The sequence below is a fragment of the Hordeum vulgare genome, chromosome 3H (genome assembly GCF_904849725.1).
Source record: "Hordeum vulgare subsp. vulgare chromosome 3H, MorexV3_pseudomolecules_assembly, whole genome shotgun sequence".
In the NCBI taxonomy this organism is placed as follows: domain Eukaryota; kingdom Viridiplantae; phylum Streptophyta; class Magnoliopsida; order Poales; family Poaceae; genus Hordeum; species Hordeum vulgare.
The window spans coordinates 345,369,936-345,392,967 of record NC_058520.1 but is presented as its reverse complement, the minus strand read 5'-3'; the positions used below and the strand labels follow the sequence as shown (position 1 = coordinate 345,392,967).

Sequence of the window (23,032 nt, the reverse complement as noted above, 5' to 3'; positions counted from 1 at the left end):
TATATATATATATATAGGGTCGCGCTATTCATCATCCTGGGTGAGAAATAGTTATTCTTCACCCCCCTCTGTTTTAATATCAATGCACCGTAATTTTACGTTTCGTCAATTCTGTCTTATTTTATACGTAAAACGAGACTGTAAAAAAAATAGAACCAATATAAAAATATTTTATATCACGTAAAATTACGAACATACAAAAATAGTGCAAAAAATAAAAAAAATTCATTTTTTTCTGGTATTATGACCTATATTTTTGTTTTTCTTTTGTCAGATTTTACGTAGTGATTCAATATAAATGTAAATATTTGTATTTAAAATTTAATTTATTTGTAAATTGATCGTAAGATTATCTCGGGTGAAGAATAAACTATTCTGCACCCTGGGTGATGAATAGAGTTTCTATATATATATATATCATACAATGCGCGTGGTAAGCATCATATATATAGAGGGGAAAAATATGACCAGAATTAAATGGAATTCAAAACAGAGTACGAAAGATAGTAGGAATATATGAATATCCAATTGCTAGCACCATAAGCTCTTGAATATCTGAAATTCTGAATCAAAATTAGAAAATCAAACTCAGAAGCGGACAACAACAAAAAATCCGAAGAAAGTAGAGAAATCGAGATGGCGATGAAAAGGTGACAGTCTGAAAAGAACATTAAGGCGCAGTTAGAAGAACACGAGTAAATGAACATATTTTGACAATTTAAAAGCACTTGAAGTCAAAAAGGAAATAATTTCTATGAAGCTAAGTCTATGAACATATTTTGACAATTTAAAAGCACTTGAAGCCAAATCTGATGCATATTTCCTAACTGTGATACATAGAGACTCTGATTTCTAAAGATGTGAGCCAATAAGAATAATAATATTCTTAGTACAGTTCAGCTTATTTTCCACCAGAACTGATTAAGCAGGGGCGAATCCGTTATTTATTCTTTAGAAATTATATATTAATAAAGGCTCAATTCTATAACTGGGTTATATTTTTTGAGATATTTTTTATTTTGGACAACATGGTTAAGATTTTTATTTTTTTGACTACTGATGTCCTTGCAAATATTTAAACTACATACTCCCTCCGTCCCAAAATTTCCCTCTTAAATTTGTCCAGATATAGATGTATCTGTTCATGTTTTAGTATTAGATACATCCGTATCTAGACAATTCTAAGACATGAATTTTGGGACGGAGGTAATACTTGAAACGCGTCTGTAATTTCACCTGGAAAGTTTCACAAGAACACCCTGTTTAGATGTAGGAAAGACTGGCTTGGAATTGGGAAAACCGATTTCGCTGTTTGGGGTGGTTACAGAATTGGCCCATGGAAACACAATCGAATTCCAAGCCAGGCCCCGCACGCATCCGCCCGTGCGACTAGTTTCCGAGCCTGGCACCTCGGAATCGCACGGAAACACTCTCTGCCCCCACTCCCACGTACCCCTAACAGGAAAGAGGAAAAAGAGCATACAAATCCGCACGACGACTCGACAACAACAACTACCGTAAGAAAAACAAAGCCCGCTGCAGTTCAAGCTAAGGTCGATCAGCCGGTGTTGCTGGTGCCTGGTGATGAGCAGTGTGGCGTGAGCTTGCGCAGTCAACGTAGCTCCTCCATCTGTAGCATGTTCATGGGGTTGAGGAAAAACAATCGACTCTCGACTAGTCGCCGGAGGCTCTGTTTATTGGCCGACAGCTTAATGTGCTCGCTAACCAGCACGCAACTCTTGACCCAAGCCAGCTCCCGTTGCAGCTCCTCCTAGCGCTCGTACCTTCGGCGATGGAACCAACACGTCATCGTAATGCCTGGCCATGGGCACGCCACTTTGGCCAACGACATCTCGACCAGGTCCAGCGTGGTCTCAAAAGAATGAGCACGATCCCAACTCCAGGACCCCCCATTGCCTGCAGCCACCTCATTCCGCCGAGTGCCATATCCTGTCTAGGAAAAAAGAAACTGTACCTCGGGCCACGACAAACTCCCATTCGGGAGGGGGGGCACATCCTACTCTTACCAAATAGTATCAACTGGAGCAGTTGAGCGGCGATAACGTTGATGATGCCGTTGGCGAACAACATGAAACATCTAGGGCCGTAGTTTTGTAAATCGGCTGAAGCAGTTGAGCGGCAATGACGCCGTTGGCGAGCAACATGACACGTCCAAGGCCGCATATTTGTGAATGTGGCTGCCTTTCTCATTACCCACTAATGCAGCTCTCCCGGTCACTCTGCTCTTCTCGACCACGACCTCCTTTGTGTTGTCGTCGAACTTGAACATCACGCATCAACACACACCTTCCTCTTCAGCTCAATGAAGTGCTCTTGCCCTGCTCTGACAAGTCAATCAACCAACTTCCCATCAGCCACAGAATAACATACAAAATCAGCAACCATGAGCGTAAACCAAGAGGGAGAGGACATGAGGACTCACACCAGGAATGGCCACACCAAAAGCCGCCAATGCCATGTGCTCCATGGGTTGGGCAAGCCATTACCAACAGAGGTCATTGCCATGTCAATTGGCGACATGTATGCCACCCTCTTGAGTATGGCAGCCTGGGCGTCCGCGATCTAGAACGCCTTGCTCTCGCGCTGCGACTGCGATGGTTATGGTTCGCTCGTGTCGATCCTGACCGCGCTTGGCAAGGCCTGGACCTGTAGTTCTCCCACGAGGAGCGCGCGTTATTTTTCACATCCACTACCATGGTCCTTGGGAATGGCTCGACAACGTTGTTCTGGGAGGATCGCTAGATCAACGGGCAGTCTGTCCGTGAGCTTGTCCCACTGCTGTACCAGTGCATCCCCAAACAACGATGCAAGGCAAGGTCGGTGGCGGAGGGGCTTGCTGGTAACACTTGGGCGCGTGACATTCAGGGGATCCTTGGTCTTCACGAGATCGGCCAATACCTGCTGCTCTGGCAAGCCGTGAACCACACCACCCTCTCAAACGTACTAGACCGCGTGCTCTGGAAGTGGACGACCAACGACATATATTTGGCGCAGTCATGCTATGCAGCCAGTTTTCAAGGATCTATGCGATGCCCCTCTTGGAAGTTGGTTTGGAAAAGCTAGGCGCCACCACGGGTAAAATTCTTTCACTGGTTGGCTGCCCAAGATTGTTGCTGGACGGCTGAAAGACTCGCACGACGCGGACTGCAACATCACCCCAGATGCCTCCTTTGCGGCCAGGCCATAGAAACATTGCCTCATCAGCTCTTGACCTGCCCTTTTGTTCGACAGATTTGGCACACCATTCTATGAAATGGAATGCAAAGGTCCTTTCCGTTTTCTTAGAAATACCGTGTGCTCTTGCCAAGATCTTGGTCTCACACCACGCTGGTCGATCCGAGGGAGGCAGTTGGACCGAGGGATTGATCCCACGTGTGGTTGAGGAGATTGAGTCGTCGTGACCTGGTGTGCACCCTTGTTCTTCTCTCTTCGCATTTTGACAAAACGGAGATCGTCTAGAAAATTAAGCACACTCTATATTTCTTCATGCAATTTTGGCTCTACATCTTGTAAAATATCAAAGCAATACTAGGAACATCAAATATGTACTTCTTCTAAATTCATAAAATTCAGAAACATGCCAAATCACTATGAGATACTAGTTTAATGTCCGTGCGTTGTTACGGAAGATCCATTTTTTATAGAAAATTTCATATATCTCAGAAATGTATCGAGCAAGACACACTATTTTTGACCTTGCATAACACCCACCGACCAATCCTAGACGCACCAATTATCGACGGGTCGTCATGCTCGGCTTGCATAGCTTGGCAATCCCAATTATCAAAAGGAGACTTAAAAAGCAAGTGAATATAAGTATAAGAGTAACCAGAATAGGGATATCGAGAAACCATGTAACCCATAAGTTGTATACTTGTATCTATGGACAAAGAATTACATTGCAATTATCTGAAAGGAATGTAGAAGAATTAGAACCTAGTACCTTGGGACTTCAAAATAGACATTGAATATACCTTGAACCATTATTATCGCTGCTTGGAAAGTTGATGATAGCGTATGTCATGCAAGTGCTTTTGCTTTAGGTATCACAATTCCATTTTTAGTGTAACAAAAGGCAAGGAAGCAAATAATGAAATCTAATTTGCCACCATTCACTTTACATGTGGTCGAATGAAGGAAAACATGATAAAAATCATTAACCAATTTTTTTGGAAGTCGCGACATCTACAACACAAGTTCATATATAGTATATAAAAGGGTAGAACGACATAAATATTATATTGAACAAACATGATCCAGAAAAGGGTCTCTAACAGTTACTCCCTCCGTACCTAAATATAAGTTTTTTTAGACATTTTAGTAGAGGACTACATACAAAACAAAATGAATGAATCTACATTCTAAAATATATCTATATACATCCGTATGTAGTTCAATAGTGAAATCTCAAAAAAGACTTATATTTAGAAACAGAGAGAGTAGATTGTTAGACGCAAAGATTGGAAGAAAGATCCCTTTTCATAATGTTGTTGGAATGTTGGATTAATTTTGCTTAAGTGCACACCATCCATCAACACGTGGAATAATTCTATATGCATTGTCCAAGTACAACAACGTATCTCAAGACTATAATGTCCTCATGCAAAGAATTGAGAAATCTGAACAGGAAACTTGAATCTCCATCGATGAGGCCAAGACAAAATAAAACACAGGAAGAAGAAAGGAACAATCTAACTTCGATATGAGGCAGCTTGTAAAAATCGCAGTGAAAAATTAGCGGCGGTGGACACTAGAAGGTGGGGTTTTGATTCTACCACCTTTTTATATGAAATTTTCTATGAACAGAAAAAGAAGACATAGGGAGCACCATTGCGGCCACTGCCGCTTCAGAGAACCGCATGTCGTCTCCCCCGGCGACATTGTGCTACATCAGCCAGGGATCCACCCGTCGGCCTCCATCACCGTCTTCTTCATTTGACGAATCTGAAGAAGTGCACCAGCGCCGCCCACACCAACCGCCAAATCTTCCGCGAGCCACTGCATTTCCGTTGCCCCACTCCTGCATAGGATGGGAAGAATTGGGGAAGAGGATGAGTTGGGACGGGAAAAGGGCAGATGTGAACAACATCACCAAACCTTCAACCACCATCCTTGCAGTGTCAAAACCAGCCGCCGCTATAGGGATTCAGCTTGTGCCAGCAAGAGTCCGGATCCACATGGAGGACCATGACGACCCGCCACTGCTCCGGGAGGTCGTCATGAACATTCTGGAGGGGAAGGACGTTTGCTGTGCAGCCACAAGCCCTGACCGCGGCAAAGAGGTTATCTCGTCGGGCCCCATGTCATCAGGTGGGGAACCGTGGAAGATCTACACCATTCATTCTAATCTGACGGTTCAAATGTTCTAGAGGCAGGCACACCATCAACACCAACTGTGTTTTTGTATAGGAAAATAGACACACAAGTCTTTTCGGAATTCACATATGCCATAGTCCGATTTGCACATACCACAAGCTAAGAAAAAGAAAGATTTTGAGTATGATTGGAGACTTAGAGGACAGAGGGTGAAGGAAGCATGGTTGACGGTGGCTGTGTTCCACATCCAAGCGCCCTCGAGCAGGTTTCAGGTGCAGCAAGGGGTGACCAGAGGTCGAGCTGACCAGCAGTGTGCTAAAGGAGGATGTTGTTGGGGTGGAGGAGGCGTGGATGACGGCGGCAACGCTCCCCTCGCAGGCGAGCTATCCTGAAGCAGAGTTTGGAATAGGCAGTGTACGCGCACAGTGTTGTGTGAACTTGGCACAGAGAGCAGCGGCACGAGCGGCGGCTTGCACTCCTCCCACCGATGGTGACAGCATGAACCCGAGGGAGAGAGATGGTGGCAGCGGCATGACAAGCAACTATGGTTTGTGACCACGTCCAAGCGGAGGTGGAGTAGATGCAGGGAGAGGGAAGGTGGAGAGGGGGATGTGTCGGCGAATTACCTTTTTGTACGAGATAATGAGTGGTGAGGCGGTATCCGCTGATGACGTGTTCGGTAATTAGCAGTAATTAGCAGGGACATGTATACACCATCACTCCAGATGCAGCACGTGATGGATAAGTCTATGTACTATGGTCTTTGTGGGGCTGCAGCACATGGTCCTTGTGGCTGTTAGGATAGAATCCTTGACCATCAAGGACTGGCAGTTAGGATAGCATCTTAGACTAGCATCTTAGCAGCATCTTAGACTAGCATCTTAGACTAGCATCTTAGCATATGCTTGGCTGGCTAGCAGCCTATAAATATGTATCCCCAACCCCTCAGGTTGGCATGGCATTGTGTGAGAAATAAACCAACGAAAATTGTCCCAACTCTCCTAGTGTCATCCACAACTATCAATGCTCAGGCTGAAAGGTCTAACAAGTGGTATCAGAGCCTCGTTATCTTGTACCCTGAGCATTTCCTGCTCACCTCTCTCATCGGGAGCTGAGCAGCCTAAGCCGGTAGCAGCAGCTGCTCCGACTGCCCCTAGTTACCTCCCTCCCTCCGGACTGTCGAGCAGCAGCTCGTCAGCAACAGCCTCCTCTTCACGCAACAACCCCCCTGCAGCGAGCCATGTCTGCAGGTCGCTCTCAGCACACGGCTACCTCGAGCATACGGCCCGGCAGGAGGCCGAGCGCGTCGCGTGAGCGAGCAGCTGTAGCAGCAGCTGCTGCGGCAGCAAGGGTGTCAAGGCTGGCTGCAGCGGAGCTGGCAGCTGCCAGAGCGGAGGTAGAAGCTGCCAGGGCGGAGGTAGAAGCAGCAGCAGCGGAGGCAGCACGCGAGGCTACAGCGGGTGCCAAGGCACTCCGCGTCGGCTCCGGCAGCTCCAACGGCTCCGTGCCTGCGGACGACGGCGCCGACGCAGACCGCGCCAAAGTGGCGCAAGAGCGGACATCGCAGTGGGCAGCCGAGCACGCCCGCGCTCCAGGTGGAGGTGCGCACGGCGACGGCGGCTGCAACGACCAGGACCGCGGCCTCTACGAGGTCCGGACTGTGGTCAGGGATGTTGGTCCCAGTGTTGGGTGGCCTACCCTCACTAAAACCAACTACGTCGAGCGGGCCGCGATCATGAAGATCAGGCTCCAGGTGCGGCAGCTGTGGGAGGCAGTCCAGGACAGCAACGTCGACCACCAAGAAGATCGACGGGCGCTGGACGCCCTCATCGCCGCAGTCCCGCCCGAGATGCAGTTCTCGCTTTCCAACAAGCGGACTGCCAAGGAGGCTTGGGACGCCATCGCCGTGGCACGCATCGGCAGCGACCGTGCTCGCAAGTCCACACTGCAGGCACTTCGTAAGGAGTGGGAGAGCCTGGCTTTCAAGCCAGGTGAGGACGTTGATGACTTTGCTCTCCGTCTCAACACTCTACTGCAGAAGATGGTGAAGTTCGGCGATGCCACCTACACCGAGGAGAGAGCTGTCGAGAAGCTTTTCCGGTGCATTCCCGAGAAGTACAAGCAGATGGCTCGCTCGCTCGAGTCTTTGCTGGACCTCTCCACGATGACGATCGAGGAGGCGATAGGTCGCCTCAAGGTCGTCGACACCGACGAGCCACAGCCGCCCTCGGGGCCCATCACCACCGGCGGGAAGCTGCTCCTAACTCGGGAGCAGTGGGATGCCAGCCTTGGTGACAAGAAGAAGGGGGAGCCTTCTTCCACGACGGGCAGCCGCAAGCGCGGCAAGCAGCGCAAGGCGCGAAGGGGCGGCAAGGCACAAGGACGTGCCGAAGGTGACGCCCGCGGAGGCGCCAAGGACGGCGTCGCTGGCAAGCCCAAGCCGGCATAGGACAACAGCTGCCACAACTGTGGCCGGCTTGGCCATTGGGCCAATGAGTGTCGACAACCACAACAAGGCCAGGCTCACGTCGCACAGGCGGAGGAGGAGACGGCTCTGTTCATGGCGCATGCAAGCATCGAGCTACCTTCAGCGACACCAGTCGCAAAGGCTCTCCTCCACCTCGACGAGCCAAAAGCACACGCTCTTCTCGGCGATGGCTCCGGGAAGGACAAGACTGCGGGGTGGTGCCTCGATACCGGCGCCACCCACCACATGACCGGTCGAAGGGAATTCTTCGCCGAGCTCGACTCCGATGCGTGAGGCGCCGTCAAGTTTGGGATGCCTCAGCTGTGGAAATTAAGGGCGTCGGCTCCGTCATCTTCACCACCAAGACGGGAGAGCACCGGCTGCTCACCGGTGTCTACTACATCCCCGCGCTAAGGAACTCCATCATCAGCTTGGGACAGCTGGATGAGAACGGCTCACGCGTGCTGATTGAGCATGGGGTCCTACGCATCTGGGATCGCCAGCGTCGCCTTCTCGCCAAGGTACCCAGAGGTGAAAATCGACTCTACGTCCTTGATGTGCAGGTGGCACAACCGGTCTGTCTCGCTGTCCGTCGGGACGACGAGGCGTGGCAATGGCATGAGCGCTTTAGGCACCTTCATTTTGAGGCCCTGAAGCATCTAAGTGCCAAGGAGATGGTGCGAGGCCTGCCATGCCTCGACCATGTGGAGCAGTTCTGCGACATCTGTGTGCTGACGAAGCAAAGACAACTCCCCTTTCCCCAACAAGCGAGTTTTCGGGCCAAGGAGAGGCTGGAGCTCGTGCACGGAGATCTGTGCGGCCCGGTGACGCCAGCCACACCAGGAGGTCGGCGCTACTTCCTGCTGCTCGTCGATGACCTCTCTCGCTACATGTGGGTGATGGTCCTCGGTACTAAGGGAGAGGCGGCGGACGCCATCAGGCGCGCGCAGGTTGCTGTGGAGGCGGAGAGCGGCCGCAAACTGCGCGTGTTGCGCACTGACAACGGCGGCGAATTCACGGCGGCTGAATTCGCGTCGTACTGCGCTGATGAGGGCATCCAGCGCCACTACTCCGCGCCGTAAAGCACGCAGCAAAACGGCGTCGTCGAGAGGCGCAACCAGACGGTTGTGGGGATGGCTCGGGCTCTCCTCAAGCAGAGAGGGATGCCAGCTGTTTTCTGGGGAGAGGCGGTGCTAACGGCCGTCTACATCCTCAACCGCTCGCCTACTAAGGCACTCGACGGCAGGACGCCGTACGAGGCCTGGCATGGGCGGAAGCCGGCGGTCTCCCACTTGCGGGTCTTTGGCTGCCTTGCGTTCGCCAAAGAGCTCGGCCACATCGGCAAGCTCGACGACAGGAGTACTCCGGGAGTCTTCATCGGCTATGCGGAGGGCTCAAAGGCCTACCTCATCCTCGATCCAGAGACACAGCGTGTGCGCACGGCGCAAGACGTCGTGTTCAACGAAGGGCGAGGGTGGAAATGGGACAAGGCGGTGGACGACGGCTCGATGTCGACGTATGACGACTTCATTGTCGAGTACGTCCACTTCAAGGAAGCTGGGGGAGCAAGCAGCTCCTCTTCGCCGAGCATGTCTACCCCAGCCCCCAAAACTACATCGACTTCGGTACCTGCTACGCCGACGGCACCACAACCGGCGACGCCGCATACTCCAGCCCCGGCAGTCACCACTCCGGGCTCGTCTTCATCAGCACCAGCTCACGCAGAGCACAACCCGATGAAGTTCGCTTCCCCGCTCACTCACGACGAGGAGCGCATCAACGCGTATCATAGCGGCGAATCGCTACGGTATCGTACGATGGATAATCTACTCGGCGACCAGCCGGTGCCGGGACTGGTACCACGCGACCTGGAGGCGCAGCTACAACTCGCGTGTGAGGACGGCGAACCTCGGTCCTTTGCAGAGGATGAGAGAGACGCGGCATGGCGCGCCGCGATGCAGTTGGAGATGGATGCGGTCGAGCAGAACCGCACCTGGGAGCTCGCTGACCTCCCTCGTGGTCACCGCGCAATCATCCTTAAGTGGGTGTTCAAGCTGAAGAGGGATGGAGCCGGCGCCATCATCAAGCACAAGGCTCGCTTGGTGGCCCGAGGCTTCTTGCAGCAGGAAGGAGTCGACTTCGAAGACGCTTTTGCTCACGTGGCACGGATGGAGTCCGTGCGACTTCTCCTTGCGCTAGCTGCCCAGGAGGGAGGGCTGGCGTGTCCATCACCTGGATGTCAAGTCGGCATTCCTCAACGGCGACATGAAGGAGGAAGTCTATGTGCATCAGCCACCGGGATTTGCGATCCCCGGCCAGGAGGGCAAGGTACTCCGCCTGCGTAAGGCTCTCTACGGCCTACGGCAGGCACCTAGGGCGTGGAACGCCAAGCTGGACTCCACGCTAAAGAAGATGGCCTTCGAGCAAAGCCCGCATGAGGCGGCCGTCTACCGACGGGGCAGTGGAGGAAATGCCCTGCTGGTGGGCGTCTATGTTGACGACTTGGTGATCACCGTCATCAAAGATGCAGAGGTGGCGGCGTTCAAGGAAGACATGAAGGCCACCTTCCAGATGAGTGATCTGGGGCTCCTCTCCTTCTATCTAGGGATCGAGGTGCACCAGGATCACTCCGGGATCGCGCTTCGACAGTCCGCCTACGCCAAGCGCATCGTTGAGCTAGCTGGGCTCACCGACTGCCACCCAGCTCTCACTCCGATGGAGGAGAGGCTGAAACTGAGCCGCGACAGCACGACGGAGGAAGTGGACGCTACGCAGTACCGATGCCTTGTGGAGAGCCTTCGCTACCTCGCCCACACACGGCCGGACTTGGCATTCTCCGTGGGCTATGTTAGTCGGTTCATGGAGCGACCGACGTCGGAGCACCAGTAGGCAGTGAAGAGGATCGTCCGTTACGTGGCAGGGACACTCGACCACGGCTTCCACTACCCTAGGTGTCCGGGGGCGGCACACTTCGTCGGGTACAGCGACAGCGACCACGCCGGCGACATCGACACCAGCAAGAGCACGAGCGGGATCCTCTTCTTCCTCGGCAAGTGTCTCGTGAGCTGGCAATCGGTCAAGCAGCAGGTGGTGGCCCTGTCCAGCTGTGAGGCCGAGTACATAGCGGCCTCCACCGCCTGCACTCAGGCGCTCTGGCTCGCTCGACTGCTTGGTGATCTCCTCGTCCGAGACACCAGAACGGTGCAGCTCCTGGTGGACAGCAAGTCCGCCCTGGCCCTGGCAAAGAACCCCGTTTTCCACGAACGGAGCAAGCACATCCGACTGAGGTATCACTTCATCCACAGCTGTTTGGAAGAAGGGAGCATCGAGGCGAGCTACATCAACACCACGGACCAGCTCGCAGACCTGCTCACCAAGCCTCTTGGGAGGATCAAGTTCCTCGAACTCTGCTCCAGGATTGGGATGATTCGACTCTCCCACAAGACGACGTACAAGACTTAGGGGGAGAATGATGGATAAGTCTATGTACTATGGTCTTTGTGGGGCTGCAGCACATAGTCCTTTGTGGGGCTGCAGCACATGGTCCTTGTGGCTGTTAGGATAGAATCCTTGACCATCAAGGACTGGCAGTTAGGATAGCATCTTAGACTAGCATCTTAGCAGCATCTTAGACTAGCATCTTAGACTAGCATCTTAGCATATGCTTGGCTGGCTAGCAGCCTATAAATATGTATCCCCAACCCCTCAGGTTGGCATGGCATTGTGTGAGAAATAAACCAACGAAAATTGTCCCAACTCTCCTAGTGTCATCCACAACTATCAATGCTCAGGCTGAAAGGTCTAACAGCACGGACGATCGAGAAAACTAAAAAACCCGCACCAGCGCTTGAGCTGTACCCGGCCAGGTCCCCTTCACCACCAGGAAATCCCATCGGAAGCCTAAAAATATTCTAAGAAAAGGAGAAAACAGCCACGCTCGAGTTCCTCCCTGGGGAATCAGTGCATCCCGTTCCACTTTGCAACCAAACACGAGAGTTGTAGGTGCGGAACCAACCCATTACATTCAACTCTCTTCCTCATACCAAACACACCCTTTGTTTGTTCGTCGACTTTTGTTTCTTTGCATCGGTGGCTTGGATGCAGTGCGAGTTTCATGAGGCCTGCACGTAGCGGTACTGGTGTTTGCTGAACGGGTAAGTGCTGCGCTGGTGTTACATGTAGCGTGGTGTTGCAGTTTGCTGTGGTTTGTCACTGTGCTATGTCGGTCCCATATATTTTTCTATGAGTTAGGCGATACGGTTAGGTCACTGAACTGTCTGAATCAAAATTTAAAAGCAGAATGTATGTCCTAAACAGTTCACTGATGCACTGTGAAACAACATGTGCAAGCATTTAGTTTGTGTTTTTCATGGCTGCATTTAATGCTACATAGCTGCATTCAGTTTGTTCATGGATTGAATCTGAATAACATTATGGATACTGCTATAGAATACCTAGGCTATCGACCTTCAAATTTGTTCAGAGGGCGTATATTTAGGAACGAGGAGTAATAGCATGAGTGGCTAACAATTGTGAAATCCATACCGTTGTGCATGTAGAAGCTACTCATATTCACATTTCTGTTTTGATATGATCTACCTGCATGTCTTGCCTTAGGCCTTCCCAACCTTATTTCTGTATTTATCAGGAACTTGTTTGTAAAGTTATAAACACAAGGCATGCAAAGATCAGCAATCTGAAATAGAGCTTGTAGACCAAGCTGAGCATAACTTATTTTATTAAGACACCACACGGCGTAATATCAAAAGCAGTGGCTAACTACTGTGAAGTTCATATCGTTAAGAAACACGCTTAGTATTGGAGCTCTAAATATGATAATAAAAGGATGAGCCGCTTTTTTCTTTATTCTCCTTGAACTTCTAAGAGCAACTCTATCAGACACCCTGAAAACATAACCTCTATACGTATTTTAGAGGGCCCTAGAGGCTTGGGAGTGCATTCCCAGATCAGACTCCCTAAATTATAGCCTGCTATGCTCTGGATCGGCGGCGCAAGAGAAGAGGAATGAATGTGTTGAGGAGAATCAAGAAGTAGTTTTTTCCTTCTTTCCTTTACGGTTTGGTCCAAGTACGATTTCAGTGTCTGAAGGCGACGCGAGAGCGGTATGAGCTTGCTGCTGAGAGCTTGACATGCGGGTCAACCAGGAAGTAGCTGGCCACCATCGCTTGCTGACAATTGGAAACACCCACCGCAAACCACCAGGAGCAGCCACAGCTCCCTATCTGTAGGGAGCTTACATGTTCTACGGATGTATCATGGCTTTGTTATTCGTGAAACTTTCTGTTAGTGAAGAGACATGCTGTAATTATCTTAACAGATGACTAAAATTGCATTTGTGTGCCAGTAGAGTAATCCAATCATATTTGTGATTTCATGAGTACTCTGAAAAATATTCATTTGAGCTATTATATATTTCACAAAATATATTCTGATACTAGACTGAGAAAACAGTGAAGCAAAGTGGCAATAGAATTAGCAAGTGGTGACAAATAAAAGCAGCACATTGTAAAATGATGTCCGTGGTGTGAACCAACAATGGGTGAATAATAATGATATTTATCACTGTTAAAATAGTATATGATTAAGCCGAGAATGATTACCCTATCACTATCTTACATGTAGGGCGTGTTTGGTTGCAATCCACAGTTTGTCACACATTTCTGCCACAAATGTGAGAAGTGTTTGGTTGTAGCCACAGTTGTCGCATGCCACAATTCTGAGTCACATACCCCACTTGTCATAGACTCAGTTGCTAGCCAACTTCTGCTACAAGTGTGGCGATCAATTTGGCCACCACAAAAAACTCCGGCATGCCACACTTGTGGCACGAAAGTGTGGCAAAATGTGGAGGGCAACCAAACATGCCCGTAATTCCAGGGAGCAATCCATCACTTAATGGAGCTGTTTGCACTTCAAACTTATTTGCCATTGTTTTGATAGGCATGTATGGACTAACTACGTGATCATGAGACATGTACAATATCCCAACACGGTAGCTAAGATCATGCTTGTCCTTGCCTTCATCAATTGTCCTTGTATAAACTTGAGGGCTACTTATCTCGTCATGCTTGTCCTTGCCTCCTCTCATTGTGCCCAACTGACCAAAAAAATTAACTGTACAAATTGTAATCATAGTCAATAGAGAAATCTTGCTGTCTCGAAGAATAGGAGTTGTCATCAAAAGAGATGATGTATGTAGAAAAATAATTTTCTTGTCAGTTGAGAGCCAATAGTACACATTGATGTTTCTAGGCCAACTAATGCGGAACTAATCCGTACAAAACATTGGTTATTTTGTAAAAGAATCGTTGCTTTCTGGACTTGGTGCTAGGAGCTTTGGCTTAAGTGCTTCAACCTCGAAACCGTTGAAGCCACGAATCCCGTAAAGTTGTTCTCGCAGTCCTGGGGTTCCTCTTTATTCATAGCTCTTAAGCCTTCGAATATAAGGATGCATATGGTAGATGCACTGGGATTAGTATACCATCCTTGAGACTATTAGTTGGACACGGATAACGAGAAGAACCACTTTTTTTTCATCATGATTTTTCCATGAGTTGACCAATATGTGTGACTCTTGTAGTTTAGTGTTGTAGCCGACATTGGCTACGGAGGTTGTAGGGTGGGATACTCGGTGGATGCGAGGGTCATCGCCATGTAGGCGCTGTGGTACAGCAGAAGGGTAGTGGGGAAAGATTGGGGAATTAGAGGGGCGGAAGAGAAGCATAGGTCGGAACTAGATATTGCTTCCTTCCTTACAAGAGGGATACATCCTTCTATAGACCCTTCATCAGGTTGATTACTGTTCACTAAACAATAATTCAACACACGCTGAATACTTCTAGACTAGGCTGGGTCCATCTAAGAGACAACTGGACTATACCCACAAACAGACTCTTCTACTTAGGACACTGGTAGAAACTAGGGTTCTACCGGCCCTCTGCCTTAGGTTATAAGGGTAGGAGGGAGGTTGGAGGAGACGAGTGCGCCGCGGCCGGCGTGACGGCGCCGTCTCGGGGTAGGGAGGAGGCGGCGGCGAGTAGAGGAGGCGGTGGCTAGGGTTAGGGTTCCGGCTCCTCTGGGAGCCGGGCAATAGAATTGTCTTTTTGCTTGATTCCAAAAGAGCTGTTTACATCGGTTTATATAATCTCGATAACTTGGACTCTAAGATAACTAAGATAACTTGGACTCTAAGATAACTTGGGCTAAGCCCCTAATATTATTATAAGATAACTGGGCAGTTTGGCTAACTGGGCCTCTGATCATAACATTTCTCCCCGCCTGCGCAAACAACTCGTCCTCGAGCTGGATGTCTAGAAAATGCTGGCGGAATTCCTTGAGCTGCTCCCAAGGTGCCTTCGGAGGGTTGAGCTAGTCCGAAGTACGTCGTGCATCAAGGCCTGGAATGTCGTCGGCGCATTGGAGAGACCGAAAAGCATCACCAGAAACTCGAAGTGATCGTGATGGTAGCCAGAACGCAAGTCGAGCGTATGGAATAAGCGTGGCCCTTGCGGCTTTTCTCGGAGCTCCGTCATGACCGGTATAGGAAAATTGACCCTCGTCGTCATGGTAGTGAGAGCACGGTAATCGAGGCAGAAACGCCACAAGCCCTTGGGCTTGTGAACAAGGAGCACCGGTAAAAGGTCGCCGTGCCGCTGCAGGAGATGAGCCAACAGGGGCGGCTCGGAGTCTGCTATGGCGGTCGACAGCTGAGAGGGAAATGCTGGAGAAGTGCCACCCTCGCCCTTCCACTGCACCATGCGCCCTTGACGCCAGAAAGTCATGGTCAGTGTGTCGAAGTCCCAAAGGATGGGCCCGAGCGTCCGCAAGAAGTCGACGCCGAGGATGAAGTCGTAGTCTCCCAAGTCGATGCCAACGCACGTGATGGCGAAGGACTCGTCGCCGATGAGGATGGGAACCTGTTGCGCAATTCCGTGGCAGCAGACGGTCACCATTAGCCACGGTAATTCGGAGCTGCTCGCCGCCCGTCGGCTGGAGGGCTAGGCGATGCATGGTAGACGCTGGCAGGAAGTTGTGTGTAGAGCCCGTGTCCAGGAGAGCTAAGAGGCGCTCCCCATTAACCGTCACTGGCAACAGCATCGTTGTTTCCGTTCGTATGCCGACAAGGGCATGCAGGGAGACCACGAGAGCGGTGGCTGACGTCGGGGCTGCCGCCTCGGCAAGCTCAGAGGGAGCTGTATCCTCCACGACATAGTCGTCTGCCTCCAGATAGAAGAGGCGCGGGCAGACGTGGCCTGACATGTAGGGCTCATCGCATTTGAAACATAACCCCTGGCGACGATGCTCGTTTTGTTCGTCCGGGGTTAGCCGACGGAACGGTCGAGTTGCTGCTGTGCCGGGCGTCACTGTCGCCGGCTGGGCAGGCTGGCTGGGTGCAGACATAGCCGGCTGAGGGGGTGGGCGAGGTGCCTGGGCCGGGAACGCCTGCTGCATAGCCACCGCCCGCTGCTCGAACGCGCGGGCATAGTACATGGCCATCTGTGGTCTGCGCATCTCGACGTCCACGCGGATGTGGTCGGGGAGGCCCCCGACGAAGAGCTCGGCCCGCTGGTGAGTCGTCACGCCAGGCGCGTGACACGCCAGGGCCTGGAAGCGGTCGGCGAAGTCTTGCACCGTGGAGGTGAAGGGTAGGCGGCCAAGCTCCGCCAAGCGGCTCCCTTGGATCGGAGGCCCGAAATGTAGGAGGCAGAGCTCGCGGAAACGCTCCCATGAAGACATGCCGCCCTCGTCCTTCTCGAGAGCGTAATACCAAGTATGTGCGACACCTCGGAGATGATATGAAGCGAGCCATGTGCGATTGGCGTCCGTTGCCCCCTAAAAAACTTGTCACATTGGTTGAGCCAGCTCAGGGGGTCCTCCGTGCCGTCATAGGTGGCGAAGTCCAGTTTGGCGAAGCGCGGCGGCGTGTGGGTAGGGCCGCCATGGCGGTACGACTCGTCGGTGCGGAGTAGTGCAGGGGTCGGCGCCGGGTACCCGTCGGGGCCGGCGAAGCTCGATGGCCCGCCGTACTGCGGGGGTGGCGCCGGTGGCGACTAGATGTGCGGTGGCGCCGAGACCGTTTGTACACCGGCTGTGACGACTCGGTCACCCAGGCCGGTAGCGGTGACGGCGAGGGGGGGAACGGGAGTTGGTGGATCGGCACCCCCGGCGCAGAGCTAGGGCGCGGCCCGGAGGTGGTTTGTGGCGGCGGCGACAGCTGCATGGTCGGCTGCAGCGGCCCGGCCGAGGGTGGCGGAGGCAGCTGCGGTGTGGGCTGTAGCGGCCAGGTGAGCGCGGCGGTTGCCGCCAGCAGCGGCTGCTGCCAGGGCGGCCAGGACGGGCCGGCGCTGGTTGGTGGTGGCGCGGCTGGCTGCAGCCCGTAGGGCGCGGCCAGGTATAGCCGGATGCCTTGCACGGCGGTAGCCAGGTCGCGGATCGCGCCGGTCAGCTCCTCCGGGGTGAGGATGGCCGGAGGCGGCGCGGCAGAAGAGGCCCGCCGGCCGTGGAGATCATCGGAGTGGTGGTGGGGGACGACGGCGCAACGGTGGAGACGGGCGGCGGTGATGACATGATCGAACCAGAGCCTCGTGATACCAAACTGGTAGAAACTAGGGTTCTACCGGCCCTCGGCCTTAGGTTACAAGGGTAGGAGGGAGGTTGGAGGAGACGACTGCGCCGCGGCCGGCGCGACGGCGCCGTCTCCGTGTAGGGAGGAGGCGGTGGCTAGGGTTAGGGTTCCGGCTCCTCTGGGAGCCGGGCAATAGAATTGTCTTATTGCTTGATTCCAAAAGAGCTGTTTACATCGGTTTATAATCTCGATAACTTGGACTCTAAGATAACTAAGATAACTTGGACTCTAAGATAACTAAGATAACTTGGGCTGAGCCCCTAATATTATTAAGATAACTGGGCCAGTTTGGCTAACTCGGCCTCTGATCATAACAGACACACACACCCTGGATACTTCTAGACTAGGCTGGGTTCATCTAGGAACGCAAACAGACCGTTCTACCAGGAAACACACATACACACACACACCCTGGATACTTCTAAACTAAGCTTAATAGACAACTAGACTCTAAGATGCCACAACATTGAGTGTTTGACATTGTGATACTTGTGGATCCACTGTATCAAGATCCATCATACCTAGCTGCCGACCCAGTTCCATTCCAAATGACGAAATCAGTATCATGTATCATCGCAAGCCATTGAAGGCAGAAACTACACAGCCTGATTAGTGTCCCCATCTCTGTTTGCGCAGATTAATTAGTGACATTGTACCTTCGATGACCCTATTAGCACATTAGTGGTACCAACATAGTTAAAAAATATATAATTGTTGTTCTATACAATCTGACAGGCATTCAATGCCATACTTTGACTTTAGATTTCATCCATGCACTAGTTTGATTGTTAACATTGTACAAATGATGCATATATGGACTTAAATATGACAATTAGCCATAGTTAGACCCTCCAAATCCCAAATCTGCAGTAATCTTATCATTCATTTTTTGGATCTTAGTACAAATTATCTGGCAAATAGAATAGAACCTACACATAATAACCAGTATTACACTCAAGTGATTGCTACTGAGAACAAGGTGTTTGTTGATCTATCCTATCTGCATTGTCTGTTATTAATTATTTACTTCACAAAGTAGCATCATCATCATGGGCTCTCATTAGTGTGCATTTCATTGGATATAAATATGGTCTTATAACTTCTATCATTCTTTGATAAATTCCAGGACCTGACACACCAGACGATCTTGTTTGTATCTGTCAGCTGGTCCCAGATTTGAGATTGTTTGAGCAGGGAGACTCAAATCAAATTTGGGTCTTACATAGCCTTCTTCAGCTCATAGCATTTTATGTGAAGGCGTGTGGTTGGTTTTCAGAATCAATATCAGGAGCAGTATTATGGAGTGCAACAGAGAAGAAGCCGTCAAGGCTAGGGAAATTGCTTTAAAAAAGTTAGAAAGCAAAGATTTTGTTGGTGCCAAAAGGATTGCACTGAAAGCACAAAGGATTTTTCCAGAACTTGAAAACTTGTCTCAGCTGTTGACTGTCTGCGAAGTGCATTGTGCAGCAGAGGCAAAGATCAATGAGTTGTTGGACTTCTACGGGATTCTCCAAGTGGATGCAACGGCTGATGAGGCAACAATAAAGAAGCAGTACCGGAAGCTTGCCTTTTCACTTCACCCTGATAAAAATAGTTACCCTGGTGCAGAAGCTGCTTTTAAATTGGTAGCAGAAGCTCACTCAACATTGTCTGATCGAACAAAAAAACCTGCATATGACATCAAGTGGAGGGTTGCTTCTAGAATTGCACCAAAGCAGGGTTCAGAACTAAAGCAGGCTACAGGACCAAAGCAGGGTTCAGAACTAAAGCAGACTACAGGACCAAAGCAAGGTGCCCAACCAAAGCAGGCAACCCAATCAAAGAAGGCAGCAATACCCAAGCAGGCGTCAGTACCGAAGCAGGCGTCAGTACCGAAGCAGGCACCAATGCCAAAGCAAGCGGCAGTACCAAAGCAGACAGCTGCAGAACAGATGAAGAAACCTGGTGCAAATAGAAGTAGTGTAGCAGGATGTGAACCACCAGTTCCATCAACAACTGCTGCACAGGCAATATGGACCATATGCATCCACTGTAAAACAAGATATCAGTACTACAGTGGCGTAATAAATCATCGCATCCGCTGTCAGAACTGCACTAAATATTTTGTTGCTTCTAAGCTGAATGCACCGGATGCGCCTTCTGTATTCACATCAAATTCAATCAGCGGTGTTGGAGAACAGAGTGCTTTTCCCAGTCAACCAGACTGTTCTACAAAGTTCTCTCCTTCTAGGTTGAATGGTGATGCTAATCCCTCGGTGAATGGAGCACAAACTGATGGACATATGAAGAGTGCCAGAGTGGGTGGTGAGGAGAAGGTTAACCATGCAAGGGCCGGTGGGAAAAGGGGGGTTGAATTTTCAACAGGGAATATGTCTAAATCTTCTGCACCAAGTGCAAATGACAAGGCTGGTAGAAGAATGGCATCTGACCCTGCTGATCCAGATCTTGAATTTTCAACAGGGAATATGTCTAAATCTTCTGCACCAAGTGCAAATGACAAGGCGGGTAGAAGAATGGCATCTGACCCTGCTGATCCAGATGTTGAATTTTCAACAGGGAATATGTCTAAATCTTCTGCACCAAGTGCAAATGACAAGGCAGGTAGAAGAATGGCATCTGACCCTGCTGATTCAGATGTTGGATTTTCAAGAGGGAATATGTCTAAAACTTCTGCAACAACTGCAGATGACAAGGCAGGTAGAAGAATGGCATCTGACCCTGGTGATCCAGATGTTGTTTATAGTAAAAACCCATGCAGTAGGGTAGTAGATACATCAGCAGAGCCAGGTGCTACTGGCAGCCCTAGTCCCCGGAGATCAGCTAGGAGAAAGGCAAACAATGATGACAGTACCCAGGTTCCCCCTAGCAAAAAGAGGCGAACACTAAAAGATTGGTTTTCAAATGCTGACACTAGTTGTAAGAAAATGTTTGATGATAATGTTGCTCGTGCTGATGTAAAAACTGGTGAAGCTCATGTCCCTAGCAAAGCACACAACAAAGAGAAAGGAAGCACTGCCAAAGAAGGGAACCAGGAAAGCGTTAAGAAAGAATTTACATGTGATGCAGCTGCTGGGAAGAATCCTTGCGATTCTGTGGAATTAACCTACCCTGACCCAGAATTTTTTGACTTTGATAAAGGCAGGGATGTGAATTTGTTTGCAGTTGATCAGGTTTGGGCAGTTTATGATGACCGTGATGGCATGCCACGATATTATGCTCGAATAAAGCATGTGAATGCTACCAAATCCACTATTCGGTACGCTTGGCTGGAGCATAAGGCAGTTAATGATGAAGAAGACAGATGGACGGATAAAGAACTGCCTGTTGCTTGTGGGAAGTTTATTTTAGGAAAAACAGAGGTATCACAAGGTGCCCTCATGTTTTCTCATACTGTTGTTCCATGGGTGATGGGCAGAAGAGGGTGTGCCTATGAAATATATCCCAGGAAGGGTGAGGTGTGGGCTCTTTATAAGGGTTGGAGTATGCAGTGGTGTTCAGATGCAGATAACCATAAGACATACGAGTACGAAGTTGTGGAGGTTCTGTCAGACTTCACGACGGAAGCTGGAGTTGCTGTTTTTCCCTTGGTCAAGATTAAAGGGTTTGTCAGTCTATTTGGAAAAGCAATTGATAGATCATCTTTTGTTATACCATCTAGTGAACTGCTTCGATTCTCGCACAATATCCCATTTTATAGGACAAAAGGAAATGAAAAGGTTGGTGTGGCAGGTGGGTTTCTTGAGCTTGATACCGTGTCACTTCCTAGTAACCTGGACACATCGTTTTTATCAGTTACTATCGACAAGACAATTAGCAGTGGTTTCATTGACGCCAGTGATATTAGTACACCAGGTCCTGGAAATGAACCAAGTGCTCAAAAGGAAAATCAGCAAAGTGGAGGAAAACGGATAGATGATTCCCTTGAACGAACCCCAAGACAGAAGCAGAAAGGCGGCACTGCGAATGTGCCTGGTTCTTCTTCTCAGCTATTCTGCACCTCACCAAGTTCTATTGCAACATATCCAGACACGGACTTCTATAACTTTGAAGAAGGGCGATCATATAAAAAGTTTGAACGTGGCCAGATATGGGCTATTTACAGCGATTTTGACAAATTTCCGAAGTATTACGGCTGGGTGACCAAAGTTGATATGGAACCGTTCAGATTGCATTTATCTTGGCTCGAAGCTAGCCCTCAACTGGAGCAAGAGAAGATGTGGTTGGAGCGTGAGATACCTGTGAGCTGTGGGACATTTAAGATCCGCAACTGGAGGATCAAGTATGATTCAAATGACGCATTCTCTCATTTAGTAGAAACCAGCCAAGTTAATGGCCAATGTTTTGAAATTTACCCGCGAGTAGGTGAAATTTGGGCCATTTACAACAACTGGGCACCCGACTGGGTTCCTTCCAGCGATGATGCGTGTGAATATGCCATCGGTGAGATTACTGAGCGGACTGAAGCTAGCACAAAGTTCTCGTTTCTGACTCCAGTAGACGGTTACACAGCTGTGTTCAGGTTTGACAAAGAAAGGGGTATTCTGGAGATTCCTGCAAATGAGAACTTGAGGTTTTCGCACCATATACCTTCTTACCGTCTGACAGAAGAAAAAGGTGACACGCTTCGTGGCTTCTATGAGCTAGATCCAGCTTCTGTTCCTGATGCTTTCCTGGTCCGTGGCGGCACCTGCTGACCGACCGACTTGGAAGCTGACATTGAATTACTTCCAATCAAGTTAAGTAGTCATCTGGTCGCTACCGTGATCTGGTTATCAATCACTATGAAAATGTTATCTGCAGGGGAGAGCAAATTCTCAGTTAGGCTCTCTGTATTTCTAGATGTTTTACCGTACTTCTAGTGCTTGGGCGTATTTTGGCCATTTCTGTTGTGGACCTTATGAAAGCTAGTTGTGGGACCTTATGAAAGCTAGTTGTGGAACTTATGAAAGACTAGGAAGAAAAGGAACCTGATAGTTGTTAGTTTGGAGCAGGATTCTGCTTATCGTTGTGTTGTGTGCTATCTGCGTGCATGCATTATTCTGGTTTGTGTTCGGTTTTCGGCATTGCAGAACTATTTGGAGATGCATTTATGCCCTTCCCTAGTTAAGGAGCAGTTTAATACTCACTCTGTTCATTTTTGTAAGACATTTTAGACAGCTGAACTTGAACTGTTTTGGGTATTGTCTGAACTGTCTAAAACGTCTTATAAAAGTGAACAGAGGGAGTAATAGATAGATTGCTTAAGATTGCTACCAGTACTAAGAGATGGGAGAGTAGAAGCATTAATAATCTAAAAAAAAAGTTGTTGGCTTATTTTCTTTATACTCTCGCCTCAATAAGCGGTGTTAGTTTAGGGCTTCTTTGGATCACAGGGTTTTAGAAACACAAAAATATGAAAACGCAGCATCTAGAATTGTCATACATTAATGAACTGAAAGCACATGATTCCATAGTAGTATTTGGTCGCACCGATGTAATACCATTTTTTTTTTGGAATTGCGTTTCATATGATAAAATTATTAGGTACATGATCTGTTCCTGGCGCTACAACAATCACAATCAGTGATTGTTATTAATTGTTG

General features: G+C 49.6%; 1 protein-coding gene across 1 annotated transcript in view; it reads left to right on the top strand.

Annotated features, from left to right (window-relative positions):
• LOC123443815 overlaps positions 1–22,430 on the top strand; it is a 28,056-nt gene extending 5,626 nt beyond the window's left edge. The window contains exon 5 of the mRNA XM_045120345.1: positions 18,577–22,430. Coding sequence (XP_044976280.1) covers positions 18,749–22,144 — 3,396 coding nt within the window. The 5' untranslated portion in view covers positions 18,577–18,748 and the 3' untranslated portion in view covers positions 22,145–22,430. The remainder of the gene's footprint in view (positions 1–18,576) is intronic.
• The last annotated feature ends 602 nt before the right edge of the window (positions 22,431–23,032 follow it).